General features: G+C 35.1%; 5 protein-coding genes and 2 pseudogenes across 5 annotated transcripts; 5 read left to right on the plus strand and 2 right to left on the minus strand.

The window, feature by feature from the left end:
* Window positions 1-433: 433 nt before the first annotated feature.
* On the plus strand, window positions 434-1,403 carry LOC130505227 (probable aquaporin PIP2-4; the record flags this gene model as incomplete). Its single annotated transcript, XM_056999834.1, has 3 exons — window positions 434-606; window positions 699-984; window positions 1,098-1,403. Coding segments are annotated over 3 exons (573 nt in total), but the record flags the coding sequence as incomplete, so codon positions are not given.
* A 420-nt stretch (window positions 1,404-1,823) lies between these two features.
* LOC130505231 (uncharacterized) lies at window positions 1,824-2,352 on the plus strand. The gene has a single exon (XM_056999836.1). It carries the CDS (start codon window positions 1,890-1,892, stop codon window positions 2,325-2,327), a length of 438 nt encoding a protein of 145 aa, XP_056855816.1. The 5' UTR covers window positions 1,824-1,889; the 3' UTR covers window positions 2,328-2,352.
* Window positions 2,353-4,543: 2,191 nt separating this feature from the next.
* Window positions 4,544-5,264, plus strand: LOC130505229 (classical arabinogalactan protein 5-like). The gene has a single exon (XM_056999835.1). The coding sequence runs from the start codon at window positions 4,626-4,628 to the stop codon at window positions 5,055-5,057; it is 432 nt and encodes a 143-aa protein (XP_056855815.1). The 5' UTR covers window positions 4,544-4,625; the 3' UTR covers window positions 5,058-5,264.
* A 1,897-nt stretch (window positions 5,265-7,161) lies between these two features.
* On the minus strand, window positions 7,162-8,459 carry LOC108848039 (glutathione S-transferase T3). Its single transcript, XM_018621443.2, has one exon. It carries the CDS (start codon window positions 8,262-8,264, stop codon window positions 7,359-7,361), a length of 906 nt encoding a protein of 301 aa, XP_018476945.1. The 5' UTR covers window positions 8,265-8,459; the 3' UTR covers window positions 7,162-7,358.
* A 2,486-nt stretch (window positions 8,460-10,945) lies between these two features.
* LOC130505230 (uncharacterized) lies at window positions 10,946-11,906 on the minus strand (annotated as a pseudogene).
* A 1,640-nt stretch (window positions 11,907-13,546) lies between these two features.
* On the plus strand, window positions 13,547-15,220 carry LOC108848038 (uncharacterized). The gene is made up of 2 exons (XM_018621442.2): window positions 13,547-14,169; window positions 14,296-15,220. The coding sequence occupies exons 1-2, from the start codon at window positions 13,644-13,646 to the stop codon at window positions 15,018-15,020; spliced, it is 1,251 nt and encodes a 416-aa protein (XP_018476944.1). The 5' UTR covers window positions 13,547-13,643; the 3' UTR covers window positions 15,021-15,220.
* A 162-nt stretch (window positions 15,221-15,382) lies between these two features.
* On the plus strand, window positions 15,383-17,258 carry LOC130505232 (fasciclin-like arabinogalactan protein 12; annotated as a pseudogene).
* Window positions 17,259-17,265: the final 7 nt, after the last annotated feature.

Below are 17,265 nucleotides of genomic sequence, written 5' to 3' on the forward strand. Positions count from 1 at the left end.
TTAATTATATGGATTCAAATTTGGTAATGTTTGTGTCGATCAAATATACTATATTAATAAGACCGTATTAATTATATGGATTCAAATTTGGTAATGTTTGGTCGATTATAAAAAATAAATGAAAAAGAAATTATCAAAAATTCAACCAATAAGATTAAGAGAATTAATCCTACAAGCTCTCTATGAATGCCACCTAAGCAAAAATCACTAAAGTGACTTCTCTTTTAATGTATAGGAGGATGTTTTGTCGAATAAGCCTATACTATCTATCTATCTTTTTGTTTTCGTCAAAAGCCTATACTATCTTTCATTTAATAGAAATTGTCAACTTTCTAACATGTTTAGCTAAATTCGGTATGAATTACTTTGGTTTGGCTTACCTAAACTAGAATACAACCTTACATTTTAAGTTAATTAATGAATAAACATTTCTTGTTGCTATTGTAACTTTGAAGGTGGTCATATAAATCCGGCTGTGACGGTGGGACTGTTCTTAGCTAGAAAAGTGTCATTGGTGCGGACAGTGTTATACATTGTCGCTCAGTGCCTTGGTGCCATCTGCGGTTGCGGTCTTGTCAAAGCATTCCAAAGTTCTTACTACACCAGGTTCGATCATGTCTAAATACTCATGCACCGGCCAGTTAAACCGCCTAAATATCGATTTTTTTAACTAACTACAATTTTGTTAATTTTACTAGATATGGAGGTGGAGCCAACGAGCTTGCTGACGGCTACAACAAAGGTACCGGACTCGGTGCCGAGATCATCGGAACATTTGTCCTTGTCTACACCGTTTTCTCGGCCACCGATCCCAAGCGAAGTGCACGTGACTCTCACATTCCAGTTTTGGCGCCACTTCCCATTGGTTTTGCTGTCTTCATGGTTCACTTAGCCACCATTCCCATCACCGGAACCGGAATCAACCCGGCCCGTAGCTTCGGAGCCGCAGTTATCTACAACCAAGAAAAGGCCTGGGACGACCAAGTACGCCATTAACTTTTATATACATGGACACATTTTTCATTTTTTAATTAGTTCAAACATGTATTAACTGAAACTAATGATACTTAATTATATGTTTTTGATCATTTGAACAGTGGATATTCTGGGTGGGACCGATGATCGGAGCAGCAGCTGCTGCGTTATACCATCAGTTTGTTCTAAGAGCAGCTGGGATTAAATCTCTTGGCTCCTTTAGGAGCTCTGCTTAATTTAATTTGTTTGAATTAAGCCACAAGTTAATCTTAAATCAAAATGATGATTACAACTATTAAGCGGAAGCTACATGTATCTTTTTTTTAAATTATATGATCTGGTTATTAAATTTCAAGGAATTTCCCATTGGTTGTGAATGTGGTTTTAATTAATGTTGCTTTAAGAGAAATCTCTTCGCTTTTTTTTTATCTTTATATTGCTGTTCCTTCAAGCTAACAACCTCTTCATGCATTCTTTGCCACCAACCTTCTATACCAAAAAAATCGAAACTAAATGAACAAACACCATGTGGACCTATTGTATAATCACTTACCATCGATCAAATATAAAACAATGTAAAATATCAAGTTTAACAACAATAAAACTACAACTGTTTTGTCCTGTTAATTATTTAAGTACATATTGTCAACATTTGTATTAGAGGGAAACTATACTAAAAGAGTGAAATTAACAAACAAACAAACAAAAAAACAGCATTAACCAAAATGGCTTTCATGACTTCTCTTCAGTCATTCAAAAATAACTTTTCTTCTTTTGTTATTTATTGGGCAATCATACAAATTTGCACTACAAGCAACACCTCTCTTAAATCACTCCTATAAAACCCAAAAACACCACACACAAACTAAACAAAAATCAAACGTTAACAAAGATTATAGAGAAGAAGAAAAAACATGACATACCTAACTCACTCTTTGCTCTTCTCCTGTTGCTTGTCTCAACTTATATCTGTGGCCATTGCAGGAAGTAGACCTGCTCATGGTCCAGCTTATTCAAACCCATCTGCATTCTCTCCAGAAGCTTACGATTTCTTTCACTCAAAATCATCACTTCCTGACAACAATCCACCAAGAAACTCGCATTCTTTGCCATTTCTTTCACCTTCACCTTCACCTTCGGAGACATCTAATGTTGAAGCAGATACACAAGGTAGTAAAGTTTCATCAGACGAACACATAGGTGAGAGTAGCAGAGAAGAAGGACGAGGAGAAACTGTTGGAATAGTGTTAGGCATTTCTTTCACAGCTCTTCTTTTAATGGGAATTTACTTTGTGGTCAAGAAACGACTAGCTAATATAACTCGCACGATTGTAATCCACTCTGATGCTTGATCAAGAATATGTCATTGTCAAGTTATTGATTTTGCATGCAGAATGGTAGCAAAAGCGCAATAGACTTTGGTCTGGTTTAATTTAATATTCCGTTTGAATTTGGTTCAACAAAAATTAGAAAAACATCTTGAAACTATATATGAAAAATTATATAATATTAGATATTTTTGTAACTAAATGTATTAGTTGCTATCAGAAAAAAACTTTATTTAGGTTGAATTCAGTTACTAAATTTTGGTGAGAGTCCATTGAATCCGGTCGTATTTTAAGACTTGATTGGCAAAGCATTAGCATAAACATTATATTTCTTATTATTCAATCAATATTTATTACAAAAACATTTAAAAAAGCATTTGCAAGATACTAATGTTCTACAAATTTTTGATATAGTATTTGCGGTTAGAATATATAAAAAATTAAAAATAATTATTTATAATTAATTTGTTTTGATCAATAATATAGAAATTACTTTTATAATAAAAAAACTAAATTTATATTTTAAAATAAAAATTTGCGGTTAAATATTTTTAACTTTAAAAAAAAACAATATTTTCATATTTAAAATATAATATAATTTATATAATTACACATATTATTCATTATTTTAAATGAAAATATATATTTATATATTTTATATATAAAATAAAGATATATATATATTATTTAGAAATAAATAAATTATATGCCATTTTCGTTGGTTCTGTAAATCTTTATTAAGCCTTTGGTTTAGCGTTATTGTTTTATGGCTTTGCTTACTATGTAATGGGTGCAGACGGTCATTTTGTTTAGTCTGCTTAGCTAGTTTTGTCTCTGCCAACATACTTCCTCTGGTCTCTGTCTTCACCAGAGAAAGTGCCCCATTAATTTTTTTGACAGTGCAATCAAGAAGCAGGCGTGTCAAGTTATATATAGTAGGACTATTTGATTCGAAAAGATGGCTTAGGCTGGTTTACTAAGAGCATAAGTATTGATGAGATTCGGGGAGTCCCTTAAGGGGAGGGAGACCACGAAACATAGGGACGAGGAGGAAAGAAAAGAGAAAATCTCTTAATTAAGGACATCTCTTACCGTATCCCGACTAAAAAAAGAAAAAAAAAAATCCCTTAACTTAGGGACTTCCTGAGTTCCACTGATAAAAATGTCCTAACATGAAGGTATATTTTCTCTTTGCAGTTTTTTGTTGTTTGCAATCACAAATGACTCTGAAAAGGTTCTTCCACAAGACATCAGAACCAGTAAGTTCTGCTTCTTGGCTGAAACGGTTATATGTTCTTGAAGTTCCATCTAAAACAGAGATGAGAGAATGTCTTCTTTTGTTGTGTGTGGAGATACAGATCGCACTATAGTTGCATTTTACAAGTCTATGAGGAAACACGCAACAATTCCGTTTAAACTGGAGAAACCTGCATCATCTGAGTCTCCTAAAGCTGTCCAGTCCAGACCAAAAGTAGATACCAAGGAAGGATGAGTTTTGATCCGAAACTAAGAAAAGTGTATGTCTTAGAGAAATACGTCATCGTGAGTTGTATGATCAGAGCTGTTTTAATGGACTAGAGAAAGATGAAGATAAGTAATCATAGTTTTGGAAATCCCAACTCTTTTGATTTTGGTTTCAAAGGTTAGCTTGTAGAACTGTTTGTCAAACACTGAAACAATGTCACACTAGTAGAAAGAGAGGAGCCATGTATAACTGCATACAGTGAATATATACAGGAACTGACCTCAAGGGAAAGAGACTACAGCTTCCAACAACACCAAAGCTTAAATCAGTCACATTAACTTAATTAAATTCCTAGTGCTTTTTGTTTTTGTTTTCATTAATAGTTACATTTCTTCTTTGGTGTAGTTGCCAAAACTTTTATAATTAGTCAAAAGTCAACCATTAAAAGAAATAGAATTAATGGTTTCGAGAAAAAAGAAAAGAAATAGAATTAACTTTACGTAGGCGTCAACATTAGTTCATAGTGGTTACTTGCCTTACATTTCTGATAAATTATTGACTCTATATTTCTTTCTTTTCACGTGCTTTCTCCATATAAAATATATGTCCCTTCATTAGCAGATAATCCAAAATTACTATTTGTAAATCTCCTAAGCGTTGACCGTTAGGTGCCAAAGCATTTCTCAACGTGTCACTCATGAAACTTTAAGTGGAAAACGAACTATTGACTTCCTGATATGTTGCTACGCTCCGCGTTTGGTTTTTATACACTTATGACGTGGTGAACCCTATATATTATCTATCTATCTATATCTTCTTCAAGAGAGAGAAAAAGACGAGGGAGGTTGAATTTCGAGATGATGAAGGTCAGTTTCATAATCATAGCTATGTTAATGGTAGGTACAGTATCCGGTAAGATATCAACTAAAAAAGTTTCACCAGCTCCAGCTCCAGCTTCAGCTCCATCTCCGGTTGAGCATTATTCATATCCGCGGCAGTCAGAAACCGGAATGCCTCCATCTCTTTCACCATCGGACTCTCCGACAACGATGCCTCCCGGTTACATTCACCAGCCACCGTCTCTGTCACCAGAAGAAAGTGATCTCAAATACAGTGATGGTAGTGGAACAGAGAGGGAAAGCTCATCCGGAGGTGGAAAGAAGGCCGGAATCGCGGTTGGAGCGATCGCAGCAGCGAGTATGGTTGGTCTGGGAGGGTACGTGTTGAAGAAACGGCGAGAGAACATTCGTCGATCACGATATGAATATGCCGCTACTGAGATCTTCTGAAGAGACAGAAACTTGCTCATGGATGTGGTTTATATATATATATATATATATATGTATGTTTGTTATTACAATCTATTTGAAAACTGAATGTTTCTACTTATCTGGTAATTAAAGTTGATTAGTGATTATTATCTTGGATCCCATAATATAAATTGTTGCTAGGACTAAGCCCAACCAGGAGTTATATTATACGTTATCCTTTCAAAAAGATACTCTCTCTCTCTTTTATAATATAAAATGTTTAAAAAAATTTTGTTGTTTTAAAATATAAAATGTTTTGATATTTTTAAGGTACTTTAATTTTATTGAAAATTGGGTAACCAATAGTAATTTTCTATTTTATTTATGATTGATTATTTTATATTTAATTCATATTATTTAATAATATTGTATTCTAAAAAGTAAGTTTCTTAATTCTTGTGCATTCATGGAAAACATCTTACATTATGAAACGGAGGGAATATATGTTTTATACTTTTCATAAATTAAAAAAAAAAGTATTTTAAATTTTGATTAGAAATGCATTTTTATGTGATTAATTATTTTTCATAAATTTTTAGTTAATTAAAATGCAAAAACAGAATTAAAATTTTCAAATTTAAAATTTAGTGTTGTTACCTATTAAAAATGTATTGAAAACATAAAAATGTATCTTTCTAAAACAACTTTTTTTTTCCAAAAAAATGAATCAATGTGAAATATACAGACAAATGTTGACGTGTTTACAATAGAAATTGGTGGTACATAATGAAAACCAATATGCTAGAATATGAAACTTTAAAAAGATTACAATTTGTGGTGCCAAATCAAATAGAATACAATTCTAAAGGCAACTGAATACAAAGCTAAAGTAACATGAATACAATTTCCATGTCAAATACATTATTGTGTGGCTTTTATATTTTTTGGAAAACATTTATATTAAAAATTAATTTAATTTATAATTAAATAAAATGATTCTTAAATGAAGTTACAAAAAAAAAGTATATTCTCAAAACGTGGGATAACTAAAATAGTTTAATGCCAAAAAAGAAAAGAAATTAGAGCCAAAACGAGTTATTAGTATGTTCTCAAAACGTGGGATAACCAAAATAGTTTTTTTGGTTAAATCTAGATTAATTTTGTATAAGTATATTTAATGGTTATATGTTGGTGTAGTGGTTTATGAATTAAATTTTTATGATATTTTTTTACAAAATTGAGACAGAATTTAGAGTTTAAGATCCTGTAGTTTTCTCATTCGTTCGCTTATCTTCGTTCTTCTTACCTGACAAGTGACAAAAGAATTTTGTTTCCAAGTATTTAGACTTTTTCTAGTTTCCAAAACGTGTTCATGTAGCAACCATTGTTGAAATTACCCGTTCAGCTATGCCTCGAGTAGTTGTGGCGCAACCACGTTTGGCTCTAATCTTACAAGGAACAGAGTCTTGTAGCTGCATGGAAACCATGTCCGAGGCTGTAGATGATGATGATGACTTTGGTAGACTCAAGTGATGCGACAGTAACTGCATTCGATTTCCAGACTCTCCGTTCGGTATAATACAATCAAAAACATCATTTCAATGCTCTCTATTTTTTAATGTCTAGTACTTCCAAGAACCAAAACAAACCGGTTTGGTAGTATTAAACCAGGTAGAGAACAGAGTACACCTGAAACAATATGCCGTCATCCTCTGTTTCTCTTTTCAGAGAGGACAAGTTATCAATGAAGCTGGCCGGATCATTCCAATTTGCTATATTGAAAACTACTTTCAGAGGCAATTTCAGGTATCTAAGAAAGCATTCCCAGAGAAGAAGGTGGCCTTGAAGAGAGACTGTTATGGCGTCTTAATTCATTGGAACTAGATGGACTCTCTTGGTCTTCTTCCTCACCAACGTAATCCATCAAACTCCTCACTGAACTAACCTATAAATATAGCAGAAACCATTAAAGAGAGTTTGGTGGGTCACAACTCACAAAGGGCCAAACTTTATGGTTTCTGCGCCTAACACAATGTTCACTTTTTTTTTTTTGTAGTGACAACTCCTGTCCATACAACACAACATGTAATAATTTCCAACAAAAGAAAATCAAACTTATGAACTAAACCAAAGCTTTTCATGATTTAGTTTTAAACCATTACTAAAACAAGTTCATAGATAGTGAAAATACATCATTCATCCGACTTTTAAAACATAAGACATAGACAAGCAAACTGACTCAACAAACAACAACAAACTGACCTGAAAAACATAAACAAACTGACTCCATAAACAAATACATAAGCAGAAGCAGACTGACTCTATAGACATCATAGATTCTTATGACAACATATCTTTTATTAGTTTGTTCTTTAAAGCCAGTTCAATCTCACTAAGAGGCTCTTTTTTTCTAAGGAGAGTCTCCAACTTATGTTGCTTAGTAAGCTTCTCCTTCATTTCAAAGTAATGCTTCCTTATCTCAAACATCTCTTGGAACTTCTCCACAGGCTTTCTGCTGGTTGCTTCCATCTCTTTGGCCCTCCTTTGAGCCTTCAACCTTGCCTTTGCCTTCTTCACACCTTCAGGACGAGCCTCTTCTTCATCTCCAAGGCTTGATGACTGGACAGAAGAAGCTTGAGAACCATCTTCACCCTTCCTTCTTTTTGACTTGCTGTTATCTGTCCCAAAATTTACCCGCCATTTCTGTTCATTTTTGAGCTCCCTCCAACAATGCTCAAGTGTGAACTTGGCACCGTAATCATTGTGATAGATTTCATTAGCAAGCTTCATTACATCATTGTCATTCTGCCCACTTGACTGCATTCTTGTTGCAGCACATAACGAGCCAACAAACTCGTTGACTTGGTCATCGATCTTGGACCACCTTTGCTTACAGTTGCCAACCTCTCTATCTGGCATACCGACAAGATGAGGACTTGCATTGAAGTAAGCTCCAACTCTTTTCCAAAAGGAGCCAGGCCTTCGATCATACCCTATGATCGGATCTTTGCTTGTGTTAAGCCAAGCACGTATGAGCACCACATCTTCCTTCTGTGACCAATCCCTTCCGCCTCTTATGTCTTCAGTTGTCTCTTCAGCTTGAGTTGGAGCATTAGTCCCCTGGGAACTAAAAAGAGGAACTTCTGAAGATCCAAGAGCTATGCTTTGTGAGACAGGATCACACTGTTGGCTACTTGACAGATCCAGAAAACCTGAAGACTGAGTAAATGGATTTGAAGAATCCATTCCTACTTTCTGGTGGAGAAAAGAGAAGGAGAGAGTGAAGTGGTTTCTCAGTAAAATGAGAAAAGGAGAAAAACAGAAGAATGGTAAAGGACAGAGCAAAGGATAAAGAAAGAGATAGAAAATGAAAGAGCATAAATGGAGAAACAAAGAGATGAAGAAGGACGAGCTGTGTTTAAGTGTGTTGGAGTGTTAGCAATAAAGTCTTACCTAATCTAAAAACAACCAAGCATTGATCACGTTAGGTTAGTGCATTTGATTAGACAGCCCTAATTAAAGCTAACTACCAAGATACTAGACTCTACCAAGCATTGATCACATTAGGTTAGTACATTTGATTAGACAGCCCTAATTAAAGCTAACTACCAAAGATACTAGACTCTACCAAGCATTGATCACTTAAGTAAATTTGATGTAGACTGAACAAGCTAACCTAGTTAGCATCTAACAACCAATTTCAACAAAAAGAAAGTACCCAGCCAATCCCAACAAGAATACTTCTTACTAACAAGAGCAAGAATTTTCTTGGCCCAGCACCCTAAAATTAAATTGCAAGTTGTAACCAAGGCCGTTACAAAAAAGAGTGCTACGAACAGGAGTAAACTTCAAAACACGAAAGTTGAAACTTTCATTATATAATCAAAGTTACTCCTCTACCATCCATCCTTTCTTATCCCCTCACCAAGTTTAGATGTAAGAAACAAAAGCCTATTTTCTATTTCAAGGAGATCTACTTTCTTTTACTTTTTTTTTGCTACATTAACCATACATTGTCTTGACTATATTTTTTTTTGTCACAAACAACCTTAATTCATTCATTCTAGTTTTGGGGGTGTTAAATCATCCACAACCACCACTTGTTCATACTATCTTGACTATATTTAAAAACAAGAAAAATCAAAACTTACTATCTTTAAAACTAATCCTACGTATAAAAACCCCCAAAGACCGATCATAGTTTCTCCAAGCACAAAACATCAAGTTGAATATCTTGCATTAATATAAATAAATAAAACAAACTGCAAAAAAAATGGCCTCATCAAGATTTCAACTTGTTGCCCTTCTTGTCATCTTCTCTCTCGTTATTACTGCCCAATCTGAAAGAGGTTTCCACTCATCTTAACTATAACATGTATATGCGTCATGATCACAAACCTAGCTAATAATACAAGTTTCTTGAATTTTTGCAGAAAAGGAAGAAATGGACGGACCATGCCGCTTGAGAGGAACATGCGATGAGGACAGCGACTGCAACGCCCATTGCCACAGAAGCACGGACATTATACCCATGAACGGCCATTGTCTCTTCGACAGACCCACCCCCGTATGCTGCTGCCTCTTTGATTAAGTCCCATCCTTTTTTTATTCTTCAAGTTTCCATGCATGCATGATCCTAATTAAACTAATGATGTAAACATATACATAAATGTTCACGTCCTAACTACTTGAAGAATAGAAGAAGCGATCTTGTGTTTCTTATACTTTTGATTTCTTGTTTACCATATGTTGTAAGAGAATGACTATTTATGAACATATTATACATATACATTTATATTTTTGAAGGAGATCCCTGTTTTATATTCTCTATAACTCATTTACAAACCGTTATGTAACGACTTCTAGTCAGTCAATAGAAGCTTCTATCACCATGATCATAGTATAATAAATGAACAAAATCAATAACATACATAGCTGATTAACTTAAAGCAATACCAAAAACTGAGTAAGAACCAAAGCAAAACCTTCAAATTCTTTCAGATCAGAGTTTGACTAACTTTCTTCTCTTAACATTCTTCTTGTAGCAGATACTTTTCAAGAATTGTTACTGTTGCTTGCTCCCAGGGCCGGCCCTGGGCTAAAGCTCATAAAGCTAGGGCTTTAGGCGCCAAAATATATATAAAAACAAGGGACGCCAAATAATTGCCATTGGTTATCTTTAGTCAGTTGGTTTGTAAACTTCTACTTATTGCATGAGTAGTCAGGTTCAATTACCGAGTCCACTTTCTTAATTTCTTTTTTTCTCTTGCAATAAATGAAAGAATATTCTTTCATTTATTGACTGTTTCAGAGTACATTTCGTTATGTTTATGAAATATTCATTTAATAATCGGACTTAAAAACAAAACAGAAATCTAGTTTCCTTTTCTAATCAGTGTCATCTCACAAACTCTCATACCATTCCCATTTATTTTTCTGTATTTTGCAAAACTAAGAACATACATGAAATTTATTGGGTCTTATAATCAGCCAACTAGATAATATATAGAAAACAAATTGGTGTAATATGAACCAAAGATTTAAGCAAAAAAAATATATGAACCAGATATATTTTCTGGTGATTTATTAAATAAGAAAAAACTTTTTAGATCAGTATTTTATCGAATATATTAGATCAATCTTAACATCTTACCAAAAAAAAAAATATTAGATCAGTTTATTAGGTTTCTTAGCAAAATTTAAGCATCATACAAATAAAAACTTTTGGTTTTTCTTGCTTGTCTAAAAAAGTTAAAACAAATAATTTTGTTACTAAAGGGCATCATTTCTCTAATGCGCTTTAGGCGTCCGAGAACTCCGGACCGGCACTGCTTGCTCCGCACTGAAATTAGCAACAACAACAACATTTTTATAAGTATGCTAGCTCAAGAACCCCCACAAGAACACTCTCACATATAGAGATCATATCAATGCAGTGCAGACACGTTAAGAAGAAGATACAGACCTCGTTGAAGGACGAGAGTAGCTGGACCAGGCAAGAGCGAGTTGAGTAAGTGATTCGCGGTGGCAACTCTCTTGTTATCTGATACATCGCCAACGAAGATATGGCTAAAGGGCTTGTAAGCTTCCGGCATTTGATCTTATATATCCGGTTAACAGCTTCTAAAGAACTGTTTTATGTTATGCAAACCACAGCTTAATTAGTTTGCTAAATGCAAAGCTTATTCAACTAAGTAGTGAAGATTTTTTACATTACCAAGCATCACAGGCGAATCGTCTATCTTTTACATTTATTTAACTTAATCCTAATCTCAATCTTCTACTGCGGTTAGAAACTGAAAAGAATAACTCGTGGACTCCTAATACACACGAGAAGAAAAAATTGATGAATATACTCAATTCATCTTCGACTAAACAACCAAAATGCATAAAGGTAGACAAGTTGAATTAGAAACTGGACATGGAACAAGTTAAACAGCCTGAAGAGAAAAAAGGGCAATGATGGTTAGATTTTGGAACAGAGTAGAAAAGATGGAGAGACCAAAGGGCAAAACTTTCAGGTGCAAATGACAAAGGAAGAGAAACCCCTTTGACTGCATTCAATCTTTATCAGAGAAACAAAAGGAAACAAGCAATACAAATGCACATGTCACAGGACGAGAAAAACCAAGCGAGAGACAATTGAAACAGATTAAAAGAGACAACCTTTACGCAAGAGAAGAGGAGGAGGAGACGGCACCGGTGAGATGCCGGGAAGTTTCTCGGCGAGCTTCGTTGAGAAGTTCATCTCAACTCAAGTAGTAATCTTTCACTTCCTACGTTCAACGTCGTCGAGAAGAAAGGGCAAAAGAGTTTTGCCAAAGCCAGGAAACAGAGGGACACAGAGAAGTCTTTCCGCTGTATTGAGTTGGCACGTGACTGCCTCGTGTCGTGTCCCACTTTTTTTTCAAAAAAGTTACCAACTTTATTAGATTACATGAAAAACTTCTCAACTAAAATTATTGACTACGATCGTTTCATTTCCAGAGGTTGAACAAATTTACAAACTTACAAACTACACAGTGGTGTATGGAATAATGGAAAAAGAACACAGAGACAAACAGGAGGACAGCTTTTAGCATTCCTTCATCACTTTCCCTTTTTTTGTATAAAAATCTTTGCATACTACTCCCCTATTTCAGTATAAGTGTTCTTTAAAAAATTTACACATCTATTTAAGAAAATTTAACAGTTTTTGTTTTACTCCTATTTAATATTTTTTTGTTTAATTTTATTAATTAATGAATCAAAAATAAGAGTAAAAATTGAAAAACAAAAGTTTAAATATGTATTTGGAAAATGTACTCACAGTTATAATAAAATAAAATTAAAAACGATATTTAATATAAAACGGATTATTAATCAACTAGTGTATAAATGTAAAATTATCTTTTTCCATTTCATGCAAGTGAGAAAACCGGCAGTTTTTGGAGGAAAAACAGCATATTCGAACGGACTTTGTGGTCAAATGGTAGTGGATGGGTTTGGGACGCTAACATGTTTCAGGTTCGATCTTTATATTATGCGAAATTAAGTCACATTATTCTGTTCACCTTACACGAATATTAGTTCATGTTTTAGGACCCATTTAAATGTCATGGAAAAAGAATCTATCCGCAGACTCCTGGATTCAACTAGATTAAAAAAAATTAGTCAAAAAAAAACAGCATATTCTTAATCGAACTGTGGTGAGCAAGTGTGAAAATTCATTTAACTTGGGGCATTGAGAATTTGTGATGGTACAATTCGGTTTGGTTTATGAATTCAAAGTCAACAAGCTGGTCAATAGTAAACCGGTCAACTGTTTTGACGCGTTTGACTTTTCTTCTTGTGTCACGAAAGGTGCAAGCTGGTTAACCGTGGGCGGCTTGTGGACCAATGAAAGTCAAGAAAAAGTCTGTTAAAATAATATTTACAGACATCAGGGCTTTCTTCTTCATCTATAAGGCATCCTCACGTTCTAGCTAGCTCGTTCCTTGCACATCGAGGAATCAGAACAGACAATTAGATTCTTCTTTTTTCTTTCTTTTTTTGGTCAAACACAATTTGATTCTTCTTTATTTTATAAAAGTTTCTAAAGAAAGATTTGGAACCTTGTTCATAGTGATTACATACTATTGGCAAATTACTATGACCAAAACATGGCAAAAATTTCGAGTTACTTATACAAAACAAACTAGAAGTAGAACAGAATATGAATAAATTTTGGATTGGAAGTATAATAAGAATTAATAACAGTTACTTTATCTGTTTTTATTGGAAAAAAATGAAGTGATTTGAAATATGTTTTGATTTGTATGTAGCTTAAAAGTGGGTTAAAATAATGTGAAATGAGACGTGCGGTTTTTGATTTTTGATAAAATTAAATAAATCCTATAGGCATCAAGCTACTAGATTTGATATTGAAGATTTCATCAAGTAAGCCTTTTGACTTGAGATAAACTCAAAGAGAGTCATTTTCTTTCTTAAGATATTACCATATGAGGTTTTAATAAGTCAATTTAATTCTTTCTTCACTCTATAAAACCCTTCCATCTGCAATAAACATTCCACACCAAAAACACAAGAAACACTTGAAACTAAAGAATCTAAAAGAAGGCAAAGAAGAAGACTTGAACTTGAGAGATGGAGCACAGAAAGTCATATGTGCTTGTAGCTCTCTTCGCATTGCTTCTCTTGACCGATATTGTCATTGCTGCGAGCGATGGCGGCAAAGGCAACGGTGATAACGGCCAGGGACAAGTAGAAAAGGCTAAAGGAGGAGATGATGGCAAAGGCAAAGGCAAGGTTAACATTCCAAAGGACAAGGAGAAGGAGAAGATGGACAAGAAGGAGAAGAAGGCCAAGAAGGAGAAGGAAAAGAAAGAGAAAGAGGAGAGGGCAAAGAAAGAGAAGGAAAGGAAGGAAAAGGAGAAGAAGGAAGAAGAGAGGAAGAAGAAGGACAAGAAGCAGAGTGAAGCAGCTGCTAGATACAAGGTGCTATCACCGTTGCCTACAGGACAAGAGCAAGCCATGTGCCAGGCTAAGGGTGCATGTTATCACAAGACTCTTGTTTGTCCTGGTGAATGTCCCAAGAGGAAGCCCACCAAGAACAGAAACACCAAAGGTTGCTTCATTGACTGCACTAGCAAATGCGAAGCTACATGCAAATGTAAGTGCATTCTATTCAATTGGGTCTTCTTTTTTTTTTAGTTTCACATTTGCTTCTTGCACAAGTAATGTCGTTGTGGATTTGGTTACTTGTCTTACAAGGAAAATGTTTACTTATTTCTTACAGGGAGAAAACCTAACTGTAACAGCTACGGTTCTCTATGCTTCGATCCTAGATTCATCGGAGGGGACGGTAGGATATTCTATTTCCATGGATATAAAGGAGGAAACTTTGCGATCGTTTCAGACAACAACCTCCAGATCAATGCTCACTTCATCGGTACAAGACCCCTTGGAAGAACCAGAGACTTCACATGGGTTCAAGCCCTAAATGTCATGTTCGAAAACCACAACCTCGTGATCGCAGCCAATAGAGTGACTCAATGGGATGAAAATTCTGACGCAATTACCCTTAGATTCAACGGAGAACTCATCACACTACCTGAAGACGAACAATCCGAATGGAGGGCAAACTCGGGACAAAGAGAGATTGTCGTCGAAAGAACCGACGAGAGAAACAGCGTGAGAGTACTTGTCTCTGGCCTTGTTCAGATGGACATGAGAGTAAGACCTATAGGGAAAGAAGAGAACAGAGTTCACAACTATCAGTTGCCTCAAGATGACCCTTTTGCCCATCTTGAGACTCAGTTCACCTTCTTAAACTTAAGTGAGCTCGTCGAGGGCGTTTTGGGGAAAACCTACCGTCCTGATTACGTCAGCTCCGCCAAGATTGGAGTCTCTATGCCTGTGGTGGGAGGAGAAGACAAATACCAAACGCCTTCTCTGTTCTCTCCGACTTGCAGACTCTGCAGGTTTAAACCTCGTGAAGAACCACTCTCTGCTGATATCTAATGAGAAAGAAGAAGAAAGGTGGAAACTTCCATTATTTTATAATAATAAAATTCATTAAAATTCGTGTTTGTAACTGTTTTGTTTCTGAAATGTTTTATATTCATAAAAAATAATGTAATAAGAGCCAAGAAAATAATGTTGGCCCGTTTGTGATGCTTTGAGGGTTTAAGAAATGTAAACCCTTGATTTATGTTTTTCCTTGTTGCTTTGTTTGTTTCTAATAAGAATTAATACGTTTGTGTAATAAGTATAAGTTTTGTGTGTAGATTAATGTATTTGAGTTTGACATTGTTTTCATTGAATTTTGAAAACAACGTAAGTCCGGTTAAAATCGGAGTCTCCATGCCGATGAAACATCGGCGATGATGGGTGGAGAAGCAGCGCCGGTCCACGCGGTGCATGGGGATGTCTTCTACAAGTCACTGCAAATGATACCTTGTGAGGTTGTTCTAAAACTTGTTTTCTGGTTGCATCGTAAGAGTCTAGAACTACAAATATAAGAAATAATTGAATCGTCGTTGAAATTGTATACATGAGATTATTTAGTTATATGTTAGTGAAGCAAATGAGAAGATGCCAATCAAAATAAAATCTGATAAATGCATAAACATCGTAGTAGGATGACAACGCTGTTTTAAGAGAGTTATAATTAATTAGGGTCCACTTACCCTTACAAAACATTTTCGAACCCACCTTCACAAATTACAAACTTACATACATTTATTACATTATTTTTTATTCGAGTTCATTTATATGGTCACAGAAAGTGAAAATATGTTCCTACAATTTATTGATTTGAGCGTAGAATGTCTAGAAAAAAACACCGGATCGGTTATAGAATGGTCTGAAGCTTTTTATATGGAATAAGTGAAATCATGTAAACTGAATGTGATACACTGTCAACATTACTACAAAGTACAAACCAAATAAATCAAAGCTTACGTCATAAATATGAAATATGCTTAAAAATGAAGAGAGCCCACCACAAATCAATTGATATGTTTGCTTTTTCTTAATTTTCAAGCAAAGTTGCAAGTTGCTCCTTCCATTATCATATACCACACCCTCCATTATTCATCCCACCTTTCCATACAGAGGTTTTGATAATTACAAACAAAGTAATGATTTCCATTTTGTCTATGCAGCCGGTCTGTGTAAATACTAGGTACATTCATTAACACCACCGTAATAATACTATAGTCTATAGTTGTTTTGAACTCCCTAATATATTCTTTTGTTTTTTTTTAAACTAGAAGAACTAATATTTAACACCAATTCATATGACATGCTTTCGATTAATAAGTTAATGCACTGTCTACGCAGATTTCATATATTTTAGCACATATATTTATAACTGTTGTAATTGATTTGCTGTTATAAAATGAAAAAAAAACTACATGCATGCCATGGCTCCCAATAAATATCTAATAATTAAGTAAAATGCTTTCATAATTTTCTCCTAAGAAATCATTACACTAAATCCAAAAACAATTATCCTTCTTTTGTTACTGAAAGCATATGGCCATATATAGTTAGTTATCACATCATTTTTCCAAGAGGTAAAACAGTTCATCTGACAAGATGTGATAGACATTTTACACACCAAAAAAAAAAAAAGTAATCAAACCATCACTGATTCCTAATTAACAATCAACTTAGTTGTAAAAATGTTGACCTCTTAACCAATTAATTTCCCCATTTTTTTTTATAACCCTTACTACTTCCTATAAACTCGTATCTCACCCAAACAAAAAACATCAACACACACACACACACACACAGATCCACCACCATGGGAGAGTTCTCCCTTCCTCCTCCTCGCCACCGTCCTCCTCCTCCTCACAGCCACTCCCGGAACCATTCTCAGCCAGCCGCGGCACCTGCTCCACCAGGACCCACAAACGTTACTAAAATCCTCGAAAAAGCAGGCCAGTTCACGGTCTTCATCAGACTACTCAAATCAACCGGCGTTGCTAACCAACTCTACGGCCAACTCAACAACTCCGACAACGGAATCACTATCTTCGCGCCGAGCGACTCCTCCTTCTCCAGTCTAAAAGCCGGAACCCTAAACTCCTTAACCGACGAGCAACAAGTGGAGCTAGTTCAGTTTCACGTCATACCAAGTTACGTCTCTTCCTCAAACTTCCAAACGCTAAGTACCCTCTCCGGACTCAGGCCGGTGACTCCGCCGACGGACATTTCCCTCTCAACATCACCACCAGTGGCAATACCGTAAATATCA

This window comes from Raphanus sativus, unplaced genomic scaffold (assembly GCF_000801105.2).
Source record: "Raphanus sativus cultivar WK10039 unplaced genomic scaffold, ASM80110v3 Scaffold2111, whole genome shotgun sequence".
NCBI classification, from domain to species: domain Eukaryota; kingdom Viridiplantae; phylum Streptophyta; class Magnoliopsida; order Brassicales; family Brassicaceae; genus Raphanus; species Raphanus sativus.

What these genes read in the sequence shown, in the direction of transcription:
- LOC130505231 (XM_056999836.1), top strand. Translation starts at nt 1,890, where the DNA reads ATGACATACCTAACTCACTCTTTGCTCTTCTCCTGTTGCTTGTCTCAA.
- LOC130505229 (XM_056999835.1), top strand. Translation starts at nt 4,626, where the DNA reads ATGATGAAGGTCAGTTTCATAATCATAGCTATGTTAATGGTAGGTACA.
- LOC108848039 (XM_018621443.2), bottom strand. Translation starts at nt 8,264, where the DNA reads ATGGATTCTTCAAATCCATTTACTCAGTCTTCAGGTTTTCTGGATCTG.
- LOC108848038 (XM_018621442.2), top strand. Translation starts at nt 13,644, where the DNA reads ATGGAGCACAGAAAGTCATATGTGCTTGTAGCTCTCTTCGCATTGCTT. An exon ending in ATGCGAAGCTACATGCAAAT is followed by an intron (nt 14,170 to 14,295) that starts GTAAGTGCATTC and finishes TATTTCTTACAG; the next exon opens with GGAGAAAACCTAACTGTAAC.